Source organism: Notamacropus eugenii, chromosome 2, assembly GCF_028372415.1.
Source record: "Notamacropus eugenii isolate mMacEug1 chromosome 2, mMacEug1.pri_v2, whole genome shotgun sequence".
Lineage (NCBI taxonomy): Eukaryota > Metazoa > Chordata > Mammalia > Diprotodontia > Macropodidae > Notamacropus > Notamacropus eugenii.
Window position 1 is genome coordinate 303687106 of NC_092873.1, and position 15379 is coordinate 303702484.

At 48.0% G+C, this 15379-nt stretch overlaps 4 protein-coding genes across 5 annotated transcripts; 2 read left to right on the plus strand and 2 right to left on the minus strand.

The window, feature by feature from the left end:
• Positions 1-808: 808 nt before the first annotated feature.
• Positions 809-1943, minus strand: LOC140527615 (histone H2B type 2-E). The gene has a single exon (XM_072644667.1). The coding sequence runs from the start codon at positions 1841-1843 to the stop codon at positions 1463-1465; it is 381 nt and encodes a 126-aa protein (XP_072500768.1). The 5' UTR covers positions 1844-1943; the 3' UTR covers positions 809-1462.
• Positions 1944-2072: 129 nt separating this feature from the next.
• Positions 2073-14619, plus strand: LOC140527612 (histone H2A type 1). Of its 2 annotated transcripts, none has more exons than XM_072644665.1 (2): positions 2073-3219; positions 9224-14619. In XM_072644665.1, the coding sequence occupies exon 1, from the start codon at positions 2209-2211 to the stop codon at positions 2599-2601; it is 393 nt and encodes a 130-aa protein (XP_072500766.1). In that variant the 5' UTR covers positions 2073-2208; the 3' UTR covers positions 2602-3219; positions 9224-14619. The 2 variants fall into 2 exon arrangements, 1 of the variants encoding a protein (XP_072500766.1); XR_011974872.1 differs by lacking the exon at positions 2073-3219 and adding an exon at positions 6322-6996.
• On the plus strand, positions 3774-4684 carry LOC140527609 (histone H3-like). The gene has a single exon (XM_072644661.1). It carries the CDS (start codon positions 3830-3832, stop codon positions 4373-4375), a length of 546 nt encoding a protein of 181 aa, XP_072500762.1. The 5' UTR covers positions 3774-3829; the 3' UTR covers positions 4376-4684.
• Positions 4782-5773, minus strand: LOC140527607 (histone H1.4-like). Its single transcript, XM_072644660.1, has one exon. The coding sequence runs from the start codon at positions 5626-5628 to the stop codon at positions 4969-4971; it is 660 nt and encodes a 219-aa protein (XP_072500761.1). The 5' UTR covers positions 5629-5773; the 3' UTR covers positions 4782-4968.
• Positions 14620-15379: the final 760 nt, after the last annotated feature.

Here is a 15379-nt window from a genome sequence, read left to right on the forward strand (position 1 = left end):
GTTTATGTTGACATATGGTGCAAGATGTTGATGTGAGATATATTACTACATCTATATATCTACAGATATCTATATATCTATAGATATCTATATCTATAGATATCTATATCTACTAGATATATACTATATATCTAGTTTCTGGCAGACTGTTTTCCAGTTTTCTCAGCAGTTTTTATTGAATACTGAATCTTTGATTCAGCAGTTGGAGTCTTTGGATTTATTTTACACAAAACTTAAGGTTCATTTTTATCTGTTTATTATATACCCGATGTTTCTCATAAATCATCTCCTTTATTTTTAAACCACTACTAAATCATTGTGATGATGAGCTGAGCACTGCAGTTTGAGATCCAGTATTGTAAAGTTCCTTTCCTTCTCACTCCCCCCCATTAATTTATTTGAAATTCTTGACATTTTGCTTCTCCTAATGAATTTCATTTTTTTCTTACTACCATTATGAAGTAATTGTTGGGTAAATCTGATGGCATACCATTAAAAAAGTAAATTAATTTACATTGTCATCTTAATACAATCTGTCTACCTATAACAATTAATATTACGTTACTTAGGACTATATTTACATAAGGAGTAATTTGTATTGCACTAATTATAATGGCAATGATAATGCTGATTATGAACACCCTTGCTTAACAAACCCTGATCTTACTGAATATTTTTAATCCCCATTATCCCCTATAGTGTAGGCTCTTGGTCTTAGATACAAGCTATTCATATCACAATGTACGTACTACATATTATAACATGCTATATAATTATATGACAATAAGAAAACATTACACTACTAATATTAAGGAAAGGCCCCTTTATTCTGTTTGCTTATTTACTTCTCTTAGGCCTAATATAGTTGTGAGAATTCAACTGTATTGATAGTCTAAGTCGGTATTCAGTTGTGTGATGAAATAGTAAAAGTCATAAAAGACTTAGAAACAGAACCAAAAAAGTATGGAAAATCAGACTACTGCGGCAGGATATTGTGCAATAATTTCCAGCACCCCCTGAGCGAAAAGCAGAGCTAAATGTGCCCAGGGAATCCATTTCGTAATCAGGAAAGACTGCGGAGCTTGCGCGCTGGGGTGGGGGAGGGGAGAGAGAGGAGGAGCGTAGGGATAAAGGGGAAAGTAAAAGTTGCAAGGGAAAGTCCTAGAGCCAGTTTGGAGACGCAAATCCAAGTCTCCGCGCTGGGGCGGCGGCCCCACCCCCCCACCCCCAAAGCACCTGAACTTGTGGCTTCCCGGTTATTGTCGACTGGGAAGGAGGCTTAAGATCTCGGGAAGTTAAGCGGCAGGCAGGCGGGTGCGGGTGGAGAAGTAAGGAGGTGAAGTATCTAGGATTGCTGCTAAGGCACGAGCGAGACAGCTCCTTTGGGAGAAAAGTGGGTGGCTCTGAAAAGAGCCTTTGTTTCTGGGCGAAGGGGCACGAGCGACTCCTGGGGCAGGCCGGCTTACTTCGAGCTGGTGTACTTGGTGACGGCCTTGGTGCCCTCGGACACGGCGTGCTTGGCCAGCTCTCCGGGCAGCAGCAGGCGCACGGCCGTCTGAATCTCCCGGGAAGTGATGGTGGAGCGCTTGTTGTAGTGCGCCAGGCGAGAAGCCTCGCCGGCGATGCGCTCGAAGATGTCGTTGACGAAGGAGTTCATGATGCCCATGGCCTTGGAGGAGATACCGGTGTCAGGGTGGACCTGCTTCAGCACCTTGTAGACGTAGATAGAGTAGCTCTCCTTGCGGCTGCGCTTACGCTTCTTGCCGTCTTTCTTCTGGGCCTTGGTCACGGCTTTCTTGGAGCCCTTTTTCGGGGCAGGGGCAGATTTGGCTGGCTCAGGCATTTCAAAATCAAAGTAAGAACCGCAAAAACAAAAAACGAATTTCCGGAAGCGAACGACTACAGCAACTGAGCCTGCCCCCACTACTTATACTGCTGATATGCAAATGAAGACTCCGGCAACACTAGGCTCCCATTGGTGGCTTCTCAGGGGTGTAGTCACAGGTGGAAGGGACGGCCATGTAAATAACAGAATTGGAGGCGAGCTTCCTTACTGGCTATTTGGACAAAGACAGTTTGTCGACCAATCAGAAAGCTCCGTTCCACACTCCCCGTGCAAGCTATAAAAGACCCCGGTGAGCGCGTTTCGGGAACCAGTGTGGTTGCATAGGTGGCAACTGACGCAGCTGTTTTGTACTCATATCTATTATGTCTGGCCGTGGAAAACAAGGAGGAAAGGCTCGTGCCAAGGCCAAGTCTCGCTCGTCCCGGGCCGGTTTGCAGTTTCCCGTGGGCCGTGTGCACCGTCTACTCCGTAAAGGCAATTACGCCGAGCGGGTGGGCGCGGGCGCCCCCGTTTACTTGGCAGCGGTCCTGGAGTATCTGACGGCCGAAATCTTGGAGTTGGCAGGCAACGCAGCCAGGGACAACAAGAAGACACGAATCATCCCCCGCCACCTGCAACTCGCCATCCGTAACGATGAGGAGCTGAACAAGCTGCTGGGCAAGGTGACCATTGCCCAGGGTGGCGTGCTGCCCAACATCCAGGCCGTTCTCTTGCCCAAGAAAACCGAGAGTCACCATAAGGCCAAGGGCAAGTAAACGGACTCGGAGTTCCTGGGGCCGAAAGGCTCATTTTCGAAACCAACGGCTCTTTTCAGAGCCACCCACCCTGTCAAAAATGAGCTGTTGCCGAATCCCAACCCCAAACTCAACCCTAATTTCAACCCGTGCCAATGCCAGTCCCCTATCCGAATTCGAAGGCGGCCTGACTTGTTGCACACGTCCCACTACGAACCGAAACCAACGACCAAACAAACCTAGTAAGATGCAAAAGTCACAGCTAGGTTAGAAAGCTTGCTTTAAGAGCCGGATTTCGCTCGGGCCTCACCTTTGACATCCCCTCCGGGTCCCGAAGGCTGTGGATAGCGCCCATTGCCACTCCACTTAGCTCGAGAGGTGGAAAAGTTTCGCTGGCCCAAACAGCTTTGTCGGAAACGTCGGTCAGCAGCTGAGCCGTGTGCGGGGCGGGGACCGAAAATCTATAAGAGCCCGTGGCTTACGCTTTCCCGCAGACTACTTGGGAGCCGGGTTCTTGGGCCAATCCGCCGCTTAAGCGGGCTTTTCGTGAGCTGTCCGGGGCTAGACACGCAATGGAACCCTACGGGGAATGCGAGGGAGGGCTGGCTCCCGGAAGTACTATTGCGCGACTTTAACCAGGTTATTACAGGGGGGAGAAAGTGGAAATAAAAAAGTGCCTCGTTCCTGCCCTCACCAGAGTCCAGTTCAGTGTTTGGCAGCGGGTGGCGGGGTGGGCGCTGCGAAAAGCTCGCCAGAGCCGCTGCCCTAGAGAACGGCCCGAGGGCCCTGGCGCCGCGAGGGCAAAGTCCAAGGCGCGCAACCCCAAACTCCAGGGACCCGGTGGAAGGTTGGGAGGAATCGATGGAGCACGGATGTCACGTCACAGTCCCAAACATTTTAGGTGTTCTACCCCCGCAGAACAGAGAGGGAGGGGGCGAAGAAGAAAAGGGAGGGAGAGGAAGGGAAGGGGACCGCACAACTTTGGAAACAGGGTAATTAACAGAGAGTCCAGACTGGGAGATGGGTGAGGGGCCAAGTCCTACTCAGCGAACAATGGTTCTCCCTGGCGGGTGGGGTGGGGGTGAGGGTGAGGAGACGGGAAGAAGAGTGGGATTGAGGGGTGTGGGAAGGCGGAAGGTGAAGGAGATCGGGGCGAGGGGCGAGGGGCGAGGGGCGGAGAGATGGCAAACCGGAAAGCGCCTGGAACTTCCAATGGGAAGGCTGTGTGGTTGGTCTGCGCCCCCAGCCAATGGAGGCTGAGCGCGGGCCTTTCAAAGTCCTTCAGCCCAATCAGGGTGCTTGTGCGTCTATAAAGGCTACCGGGCGGCGTGCAATTGTCAGTCGTATTCCGGCACCGGAGCAGCTGAGCTCTTCCTGTCTCGCCATGGCCCGTACCAAGCAGACCGCCCGTAAGTCCACTGGTGGCAAAGCCCCCCGCAAGCAGCTGGCCACCAAGGCTGCCCGTAAGAGTGCCCCAGCTACAGGCGGCGTGAAGAAGCCTCACCGATACCGCCCTGGCACGGTGGCTCTTCGAGAGATCCGGCGCTACCAGAAGTCGACGGAGCTGCTGATCCGCAAGCTACCGTTCCAGCGCCTGGTGCGCGAGATCGCGCAGGACTTCAAGACGGACCTGCGCTTCCAGAGCTCGGCCGTCATGGCCCTGCAGGAGGCCAGCGAGGCGTACTTGGTGGGGCTGTTCGAAGACACGAACCTGTGCGCCATTCATGCCAAGAGAGTGACCATCATGCCCAAGGACATTCAGCTGGCCCGCCGCATCCGCGGTGAGAGGGCGTAAGGCGCTGCTTTCCCCTCGTGGGAGGTCCACACCCCAAAGGCTCTTTTCAGAGCCACCCATGTTTTCGCGAGAATAGCTGTGATCACACTTTGTATGTATGCCGTTCCTTGTTTTCTCTGGACTTCGGTTTCGAAGTCCACAGCAGATGGGTGGTACTTGCTGCTCTCCCCTCCGGAGGGGAACTACATACAGCCCTCGAGTATTAAGGGGGTCTCCTTTCTTCTCCTTTTCCCCTTCCGTCACCGCAAAATAAACGAAAGATCATTGAGTACCACCGGCGCGCGCGCGCGCGCAAATAAATGTTGGGAATTGCTTTACCTTTCTTGACAACCTCCCACCCCCACTTAAGACTGGGAGTGTATAGAACATAGGGGTTGGAATAGAGGGAAAGGGATCTTTAACTACACTTCATTGTACATCTGCTGCAAGGATGCGGTTATGTTTATATATGTAAACTTCCCAGACGCGGGCCATTTAGAAGGGAAGCTAATTTGTCGAGGCACTTGCGCTAGCAGGCTCAGCTCTTTTTCCGAGGTGAGTGGGTGGCTCTGAAAAGAGCCTTTGGGTGTGTCAGGTTTCGAGGGCTGCGGACTCTACTTCTTGGCGGCGGCCTTCTTGCTCTTGGCGGCCTTGGGCTTGGCCGCCTTGGGCTTGGTCACCTTCTTGCTCTTGGCGGCCTTGGGCTTGGCCGGGCTCTTGGCCACCTTCTTGGGCCTGGCCGCCTTGGCCTTCTTCGGGCTCTTGGCCGCTTTCTTCGCGGCCGCCGGCTTCTTGGCCTTCTTCGGGCTCTTCTTCACGCTCTTCTTGGCGCCCGCCGCCCCCGTCGCCTTCTTGGCCTTCTTGGCCGCGCCGGCGGCCTTCTTGGTCTTGGCCGAGGCCGGCTTCTTGGCCTTCGCCTTCGCGTCGGCCGTCGGGGCCTTCTTGTTGAGCTTGAAGGAGCCCGAGGCGCCCGTGCCCTTCGTCTGCACCAGGGTGCCCTTGCTCACCAGGCTCTTGAGCCCCAGCTTGATGCGGCTGTTGTTCTTGTCCACGTCGTAGCCCGCGGCCGCCAGCGCCTTCTTCAGCGCCGCCAGGGACACGCCGTTGCGCTCCTTGGAGGCGCTCACGGCTTTCGTGATCAGCTCCGACACCGGAGGACCCGCGGCCTTGCGCCGCGCTCCCCCGGACGCCGAGGCCCTCTTGCCCTTCTTCTTGGCCGGCGTCTTCTCCGCAGGCGCGGGAGCGGCGGGAGCGGCCGGTGCCGTCTCGGACATGGCAGCGAAGGGACCGTACAGCAGCGACAAGGAGAAGTCACTAGAGGACGCCGCGGACTCGCGAATAAGCGAGCTCCGAGCTGACCCACTTATATATAGGTAAGGGCTGCCCTGTGATTGGTGCGCCGTCCCAGCCCTCCTCGCCAGTAAAGAAGGAAAATGGCTCCGTCTCTCCTCGGCCTCTGCTGGCTGGGCGTGCAAAAAGCAGAAAATGGAGACTCCCGAAGGGAGGGGCCAGCCGGGGGGGAGGGGACGCGGGGAGGAAGGCCGCCCGAGAGGCAGAAGCGCGCAGTGGGAAACGCGACCCGGACAACCACCGCCACGGATTCCAGCCGGGAACCGGGAACCGGGAACCGGGAACCGGGAACCGGTTTCTGCGGACACACCGAGGGGCTGTTTTTCTCGCTGGCTGGGTGTTGAAGGAGACGCTCGACCCCTTCCTCCGAACTCAACCACACCAACCAAAGCCAGCACCTCCTCGGCAATTTTTGGCAGCCTGGACCGATTTAGAAACTCCTTTTCCGGACTCTTAGCGTTTGCCTTGCGCTGCCTGTGGGGAGAGGTTTTTGAGTTCCCTAATAACGGAACGCAGCTGCCACGACCGATTTTAGTGACATCAACCTAAGGTTCCTCCGCGTTCGCGGCAGAAGGCGTTCTGGCGCTCCGGGGGGTGGGGGTGGGGGGGGGGGCGAGGGCGGGGGTCATAGTGACTAAACTCGGTTTATGCAGAAACTGCTGAGTAGGAACCGTGAAGTCCCCATCAGCCCGAGGATTTCGGCCGACGTCGGAGGAGGACCTTTCGTCTGCGAATTTCCTCCCAACTTTAAGGTCTTAGGATGGCCTGTCAGGTTTTGCGGAACATGGGAGGAGACCAGGCTCCTGGAGGGCCTCGTCCGGACTGGACCACGGCGGTGCAAGGGAAAGGAAGGCAGCGAACAGGAGCCTTCCTAGTCGCTCCCGCCAAAGCTGTAACTTCTGAAGTGGCCAAGTCACGCTTCCTCCTTCCTCCTTCCCTTTTGGTCATCATTTCGTGGGGAAGGGAGCGGACGCCTAAAGGCTCGAGCGGGACCGGAAAGTCTGCACTCCCGGACGTTCCACCAAAAGGCGCCAGGGTTAGGGCGATCAGTCAAGTGGACTGAGAGCTGCGCAGAAGAAAGTGAGGGGCCTGAAACGCTGAAGAGTGCTTTGAAGTCCTCCTATGCCCCTCCCCTCCCCATGGAATTGGAGCCCCAGTTCCAAGGGAATTTCAAGGCTGGGTCACTTGGTTGCCAGGGTCACAACTTACACGCAACTTTCACAGGGACTCTAAAACTGTGAATCATTGACTCTCCACTTTCATCCAGACATATTGGTCATGGGGATCATCAAGTAAGGAGAAGCGCCAAACACATCACCACTGCCTGGCCGGTGGGGCGGTGGAGGGGGTGGGGACGGGGGAGGGGAGAGGCAAAGGGGGCGCGTGGCCAGGTAATATTGCACTGACTAGCTTCTTGTGTTGAGTTGCCTGGTGGCAGTACGTTTACTTGAAAGCACTTGGGCAAATGGCAAGGGGAGATGTGAAGACTCAAAGCACCGCAAAGTGCTTTGAATGTGAAATGTTCCACTAGGACTTGCTTGTTTTAAGCAGTTCTGAAGGGCCCCATTGCTCTGCAACCCTTTATAGTAGGTAAATGCCCTGGATCTCCATGCACAAGTACCACACAGAGTAGGTTCCAGATAACCCTTTTATTCTCAAAGCTTCCTGGCAAAGGAAATGGCAGAACCCTATTTTGCCCCCCAACCTAAGTCATGGCTGAATGGAAAGAGCCACAATAGATGTTCCTCAAGCTCCTCTGGAAGCTATGCCTGCTTCCTTCAGTAAAACAAATAGCTCTGGTCTCTCTAAGTTTTTCTTTAATATTAATTAACTAATATATTAATTAATTGATATTCAATATTAATATTTTTCAAACAGACGCCAAAATACATGCACCAAACCCTTCAAAAGCTGAAAAAAATAAGGATACATCACTGTGATTACAACATAGCATTCACTCCATAAGTCAGGAGTGGGCTTTTGGAGGACAGGAAGAGAGAGATGAGTGCATTCTGTGACAGAGGGGAGGAGAGGCAGAGGGGAGATTGCAGGTGCCTGTACATCTTCCTGTGGGCAGCTAGGTGGTGCAGTAGATAGGACAGGAGTCAGGAGGACCTGAAATCAAATCTCACCTCAGACACTTGACACTCACTAGTTGTGTGACCTTGGGCAAGTCATTTAACCCCAATTGCCTCATCCTGGGTCATCTCCAGTCATCCTGATGAATATCTCATCACTGGATTCAGATGGCCCAGAAGTGAGGCTGGTGACCTGCACAGCCCTCCCTCACTCAAAACAAAGTCAAGTGCAAGTCATGTCATCATTTCTTTGATGGCATGGTTTTCTTTGGTAATGAAGGACGAACACACACACACACACACACACACACACACACACACACACACACACACCTGCCTGTGGTGAAGGGGATCATTACGACCTGCTGGGAGGAGGAATTTCTTCTCTTTGCCCAAACCACCCCAGTCCCTCTGAACTCCAGGCCCTCTATTTACTCTAAGCGGTACTAGGTACTAAGACAGACTTAGGGACTCGAGGGAAAGTAAAAATTCGAGGCTGGGAGCATGGAAAGAAGGACTTGTCCCCAGACACCCTTCTTCCTCCCTAAGGGCAAAGAGCAGCGACTCTATCTGCCTGTTTCCCCAGACTTTCCCCAGGTACCTCCAGCACCCTGGATCCTCCCCGCTAGGCTCAGTTTTCATCCTTCCTGTCCTGCCTCTCTGCACCACTTTGTGGAGGAGCTACCTCACTCATTCTCCTACTCCTCGAAATAGATCTGAGAAATAATTGGGCAAACTGGCTGGATCATCTCCTAGCATCTCTCACCTTCCATTCTCCCTCCCCCTCTCCCCATAGCTGCCAGACTGCTGACCCCCACAGGCAAAGGTTAGAAAGGTCAGACTAGAGGTCAGAGGAACTTCATCTCCTGGGGCCTGGTCGATGCTGGGATGGGGAGGAGGGCCTGTATAGACATGAACTCCTATACCCTGGCCGAGCTGGACCAGCAAAGTGGCAAGTGTTGCCACGAGACTCATTCAAGCTTCACTTTGTAACAAGTATGACACCAAACTCCTTTGCATGAGCACTTTGTAGAGGTTACAGTATCAGGAGCCAGGCAGGGACAGGAATAAGGAATGTCCCATTCAAACTCACATTGGCTCTTCCAGAAACAAACTGCAACCTTCTGTGGCCATTTATATAGTAACCCTTCTTTTCTAGACCAGGGCAAACTAAATCCTTTTACATCTTTAAATCTTGTGTCATTATGAAACATAATCCTTTTAGAGATTGTGTGTGTATGTATGTATGTATGTATGTTAGATGAAAAGGGAAAGTATATTGCCTATATGCAAAGAGTTCAGAGTCCATGGTGGAGTGGAGTAGGGAGACAGACCTGCCCAGCCCCTTTATTCCCCCAGGAAGATCCCTCCCTCTCTTTTCACCTTAGTAGTCCTGAATCCCATTGCCCCACTAATGACTCCTTTGTCTCTCCCTGACCAGGTTCCAAAGTACCAACAGAGATTCCAGTGTACTGGTTCCAGGACTGGGCAGGGAACCAGGAAGTTCTGGGGACTTGTCCCACTGCAGTCACTTACTAGCTGTGTGACCTTGGTCAAGTCTCTTGATCTCCTTCCCTCCCCTTTAAATGAAGGACTTGCCCTCCATAGCCTCTGAGGTCTCCTCCAGCTCTAAATCTATCCTTGGCCCTTCTTGTAACCACAGTGATGGACAAAGATTCTTCTCACCCCTACCCTCGAGAAGACACCAGCTCCATAGCCTGCAGAACTGGAGGAGAGAGACTGCCCCCAGAACACAAAGCCTCCCTACATACAGGCCCAGGACTTGGTGGCCTGGAAAGAGGCCCATGAATTCCCACAGCCCTCTGGAGAACTGACAGCTGAGGTGAACAGAACCACCTGGAAGCTGGAGAAGAATCTGCAGCAGAACAGCAGCAACAGCAGCAGCAGCGAAGCTCAGGGTCACATGGAGACATTTGCCCTGGGAGTTCAGGCTGGTCACCTCTCCAGGGATCCCAGTGTTTTCCCCTTTGCAGGGAAGAGCAGCTGCACAAGCTCCAGGAAAGGGCCAGGTCCACTGGAAAAGAAAGACTCATTGCCCTGACTGATGACAAATGGATCTGATTACATTTCCTTTACCTTCTGAGAGATAGGAGTTGGGGGTTGGGGGACAGGCAGAGGGGCTCAGTTTCAACAGAGTCTCTTCTATTGTCAGTGTTTGCTTAGACCATTCACAGGCAGCTAGATGGTACAGTGGGTACAGCTCTGGCTCACCACTGTCAGCAAGACCTAAGTTCAAATCTAGCCTCAGATACTCACTGGCTCTGTGACCTGGGCAGGTCACTTAAACTACACCATTAACTAAGATCATTATATATAAATATTAAGGTTTTGTGGTGAGGACTGGGTGTATAAAGCATTTGGTACTGTGCCTGGCACTTAGCAGGTGCTAAATAAATCCTCATTCCCCAGGCTGAAGGCCTTTCCTATTTGCTTGCATGGTAACTGGGATTTTCTTTCTTTCCTTTTTTTTCTGGTGGAAAAAACAACTAGAAACTAGAAAACAAACAACTAGGGAAAAAAATGAACAATTAGACCAAAAAAAAACCAACTAGAAACTAAAAAAATTCTGATGTTCCCAGATGAATTCCTCCCAGCTGTGGGAGAAAACAAAGAAAGATTTCCAAGAAAACCCATTCCATCTTTGGATCGCACCAATTATTTAATATGGTATTGATTTGACAACACAGTCTTTTTCCCTTGGACCCTCCCCCCCCCCAACCTGCAGCTGAACCTTTCCTTAGAACAAATATAAAGATTTAATCAAAACTAATGGACACTGAAAAGATTGCCGACATATGCCACATTCTAGTAGTTGCCTTGTCTCCACTGACTGGACTGGGATAGGAATTAATTTTCTTATCATTTCTCCAGACCAAAAAGTCATTGATACAATTCATCAGCTTTATGGCCTTTTGGTCTTGTTTTGGGTTGACACTATTGCATTTTTTATGTACATAAATTGCCATCTTGTTTTTTATACTTCCTTTTGCAACAGTTCCTACAAGTCTCCAGGGGCTGCTCACAATTTCTCATAGGCATCACTTCTTGCATTAAAAAATTGTATTCCATTGCATTTACAGCTGCATACCCAATTGATTTCCCCTTTTATTTGCTACCACAAAATGCAACTGTGTATGTTTTGGTACATAGGGCAGGGATGGAGGGACTTTCTTTCAGCTTTTCTCCTCTTTGGTACATATATCTAGAAATGGGATGGTCAGGTCAAAAGGCATGAAAGATGTAGACCTTTTTCTTAGATAATTCCAAAATGTTCTCCAAAGCTGACCAATGCTTGGATCCACCAACATCATGTAATTGTACCACAGTCCATCTCTCCTCTGAAGGTGATTCTTTTCATTCTCTTTGAGACTTCTTCTCATACAGCTCAAGGCAATAGAGTTCTTTAACCTCTCAAGTTGCTTTCCTGTGTGACTTAGACTCATTTTTCCTATATTTTTTGGATAGCTTGTCATTCTTTAAAAAGATGTTTCTTCATTTCCTCTCATCACTCAGGAATGGCTTCTGGTCTTACAGATTTGTGCCATCTCCCTGTGTATTCTGGATATCAGAAGGTTGTTCAGGATATATGGAATAAGAGGTATGGTATGAGATGCTGGTCCAAACTCAGGTTTTGCTGAACAGTTTCCTCCCAGTTCTTTTTTAACAGGGAGGCCTTCCTCCTGTTTTTTATTTTTTTGCTTTGTTTTTTGTATTTCTGTTGTTTATCAACCCCTAAAGGGCTGTGCTGAATTACTTTAGGTTTTTGCTTCTCTTGTCTTTTCCTGATTTACCTTTTCATATTTTTAAACAAAGCCAAATAATTGAAGTGATTGATGCTTTGAAATAGAACTTGACATCTAGTTATAAGTTCATTCCTCCTTTTTGGGTTTTTTTTAACTAATGCTTCCTCTCAAGATTCTAGACTTTTTATACCCCAAATATATTCTGTAACTATTTTATCTAATTTTCTCAAGAACCTTTCTTGGGTATTTTGAGTGGCATAACACAAAGTCTGTAAATTAATTTAGGTAGCAGTCATTTCCATAAGATTAGCATGGGCTAACTGTGAGCAATAAATCTTTTTCAGTTTTTCAGTTTTTATTTTTTAAAATGAAGTGACTTTTCATTTAGATATCAAAAATCCATTAGAGGCAGCTAGCTGATTCAGGTCCAAGATACTATCTACTATAGCACCTGGCTTGTTTAGGAGGTTTCTCTAAATCTCTGAAAGCATAGAATTATCCAAAAGTTGAATGACTAACTGAGAAAGTAATGAATTTCCCCTCCCCACCCCACTACCCAACATGCTAGCTCAATGTCTTCAAGGAAAGGCTAAGCATTTGTTAGATATACTAAAGAAATTATACTTGCTCACATAATAAGTGGGCAAGGTGACCTAATTCATAAACTCGATGATTCAGTAATTTGGAGTTGAGGCATCCAGAGATTAAATGACTTACATGCAGGCTAGTGAAGGATTCTAACCTTATACTCTGATTTAAATTCCAAAATTCTTCCACTCTATAGTATATTGCCTCCCCAACCACTGTGCTAGTCACTTTGAAAGATACAAAGAGGAACAAAGCACCATCCCCACACTTCAACAGCTTACTATCTAAATAGAAATACACTGTATGCACAAATCAAAAGAATCATACTAGCACACATTTATTGTTGTTTTTGTTGTGCTGTTTCAGTCATGTCTGACTGTGACCTCCTGTGGGGTTTTCTTGCCAAAGATACTGAGGTGGTTTGCCTGTTCCTTCTCCAGCTCATTTTACAAATGAGGAAATTGAAGCAAACAGGGTTAAGTGACTTGCTCAGTGTCTGGGTCCAGATTTAAATTCAGGAACAGGAGTCTTCCTGACTCCAGCCCAGTGGTCTATCCACTTCAATACCCACCTGATGTATTGCACACATTTATATAGGTCTTTAAAGTTTTCAAAGAGCTTTACATGAGTTATCTACCATTACATCATCACAGTTATCCTGTGAAATAACATATTGCAACATTTATGATGTCCATTTTACACATGAGGAAACAGAGATTTGGAGAAGTTAGGTGATTTGTCCATAGCCACACAACCAGTATGTGTTGGAAGATAAGATTCACAACTTTGCTGACTCTTAGTCTAGGACTCATTCTATTATTTGTCAATATTAGATAGCAAATAAATACTAAATTATTGGAGTTATTAATTTAAAAGTTCTAAATTTATGTGGGAGAACAACCATTATGGGATCTGATGATCATGGAAAGTGTCACAGAGCAAACACACTACTTTTTCTCGAAACTCAGCTGCCTCTACCCTAAACCTAAAGTAATCTTTTGATAGCTTAAACTCCTTAATATAGTATTCAAGGCCTTTTACAATCTTGCCACAATCTCCCTTTCTAGTCTTCTTTTCTACTACTCATTTCCATGCATGCTTTTCCTCAAATCCTACTATTTCCTCCTCTGAGACATGCTTTTGTTCAAATTGTTCATTATGCCTGGAACCTTCCTTCCCCATAACTCTGTCATGAAATTCTGCCCATTCTTCAAGACTCAAGGCATATCACCTCGTAGGATCCTCACATCCTAAATTTAGAGGTATGACCTGATTTGGAATAGAATAGGACCTTAGAAGTCATCCAGTCCCTTCATTTAACAAAAGAGGAAAATTATAGATGGAGAAAGTAATTTGACTTGTCCAAGGTCACACAGTGACCTTGTGTCAGTATTAGAAGTCTGGTCCCTTCCATATGCAGCTTTCTTTCCAGAGCACTACAATGTCTCCTCCATAGCTTTGAGGAAGTAATGTGTGTGTTCGTCCTTCATTGCCGAAGAAGACCATGCCATCAGAGAAATAATGACATGACTTGCACTTGACTTTGTTTTGAGTGAGGGAGGGCTGTGCAGGTCACCAGCCTCACTTCTCCTCCACAGCCATCTGATTCCAGTGACCAGATATTCATCAGGAGGACTGGAGATGACCCAGGATGAGGCAATTGGGGTTAAGTGATTTGCCCAAGGTCACACAGCTAGTGAGTGTCAAGTGTCTGAGGTGAAATTTGAACTCAGGTCCTCCTGACTCCTGCACTGGTGCTCTATCCACTGCACCACCTAGCTGCCCCATCAAGGAAGTAGTATCCTGTTCTTGAAATCCTATGGCATTCTGTACTTTTTATACTCTTTGATCCAGTGACACAGGCCTCCCAACTGTTCCATGAACAAGACATTCTATCTCTCACTCCAGCAATTTTCCCTGGCCCTGTCACCTGGAATGTCTCTTTCATCCATTATGACTACTGACTTCCCTGGCTTCCTTTATTCCAAATAAAATCCTACCTTCTATAGGAAGCCTTCCCCAGTTCCTCTTAATTCCAGTACCTTCCTTTTGCTAATTATCTCCTAGTTATCCTGTATATAGCTGGCTTTGTGTGTGTGTGTGTGCATGAAGTCTCTTCCATTAGACTATAAGCTCCTTAATGGCAGGGACTGGCTTTTGCCTTTTTGTATCCTCAGTACTTAGTACAGTGCCTGGAATATAATAGGCTCTTAATAAATGTTGATTGATTGATATACCACTCACCTAGAGCACCCACAATTATCTATAAACACATTGACTGTTACCTCCTTCAATGTAAGGGCACTGAGGACAGGGACTGTCTTATATATCAATATATCTCCCTTAACAACTATCACATTGTTTTGAACACTGACCTTTAATATGTTTAGTTGTGTACCTTTATAGGCTCCAGTATATAATATTGCTTCATATTAAGAACTCAAAAAAATGATTATTGAATGAATAAACTAGCATTTGTAACTTGTCTGTCTGTGTTCATCCTTCGTTTTCGAAGAAGACCATGACATCAGAGAAATCATGACATGACTTCCACTTGACTTTGCTTTGAGTGAGGGAGGGCTTTCCCCTCCTCAGCCATCTGGATCCAGGGACCAGATATTCATCAGGATGACTGGAGAAGGCCTAGGATGCAATGGGAGACGTTGGCCTATTCAAGTACTCATTCAGAGTGAGGTAATGACCATTCAGTGAATAGGCCTCTTTAAGAAGTAATCAGGACATGACCCCCTTAATGAGCAAAAGAAAAAAATAAGTAAATCCAGCTGGGAGAGAAAGAAAGAAATCTGGCCCATAAACCCCAAGTTAACTGGGCATCCTCTGGCCATCCAAATTTACCTTCCTTTGCAGAGGAGAAGGAAGGGTGGGTGGGGGAACGGAAGGGGGCAAATGAACGAAGTTCTCCATCTAGCTGGGTCCCCAGTCAGGCAGCTCAGTCCACTAGCATTTGTGATAGACCTTAAAGAAAGGAGAGGATTTGCATTCAGTGAAACAGGTGGAAGGGCATTTCATACTAAAGGAATATAACCTCGAAATCAACTGCTATTTCATTTCTTTGTTCATATCCTCACTGTTTAGCACAGTGTCTGGCTCATTGTTAGTAATTTAACTAATTGTTAATTAATTAGTTAGTAATTAGTAATTAACTAATTAACAAATGCTTGGTGATTGAAACATCACAAAACAAACAAAAAACCATGGAGGCAGGAATGTGTAAATATTACTCC

Coding starts and splice junctions, on each gene's coding strand:
- LOC140527612 (XM_072644665.1), top strand. CDS start 2,209: ATGTCTGGCCGTGGAAAACAAGGAGGAAAGGCTCGTGCCAAGGCCAAG.
- LOC140527607 (XM_072644660.1), bottom strand. CDS start 5,628: ATGTCCGAGACGGCACCGGCCGCTCCCGCCGCTCCCGCGCCTGCGGAG.
- LOC140527609 (XM_072644661.1), top strand. CDS start 3,830: ATGGAGGCTGAGCGCGGGCCTTTCAAAGTCCTTCAGCCCAATCAGGGT.
- LOC140527615 (XM_072644667.1), bottom strand. CDS start 1,843: ATGCCTGAGCCAGCCAAATCTGCCCCTGCCCCGAAAAAGGGCTCCAAG.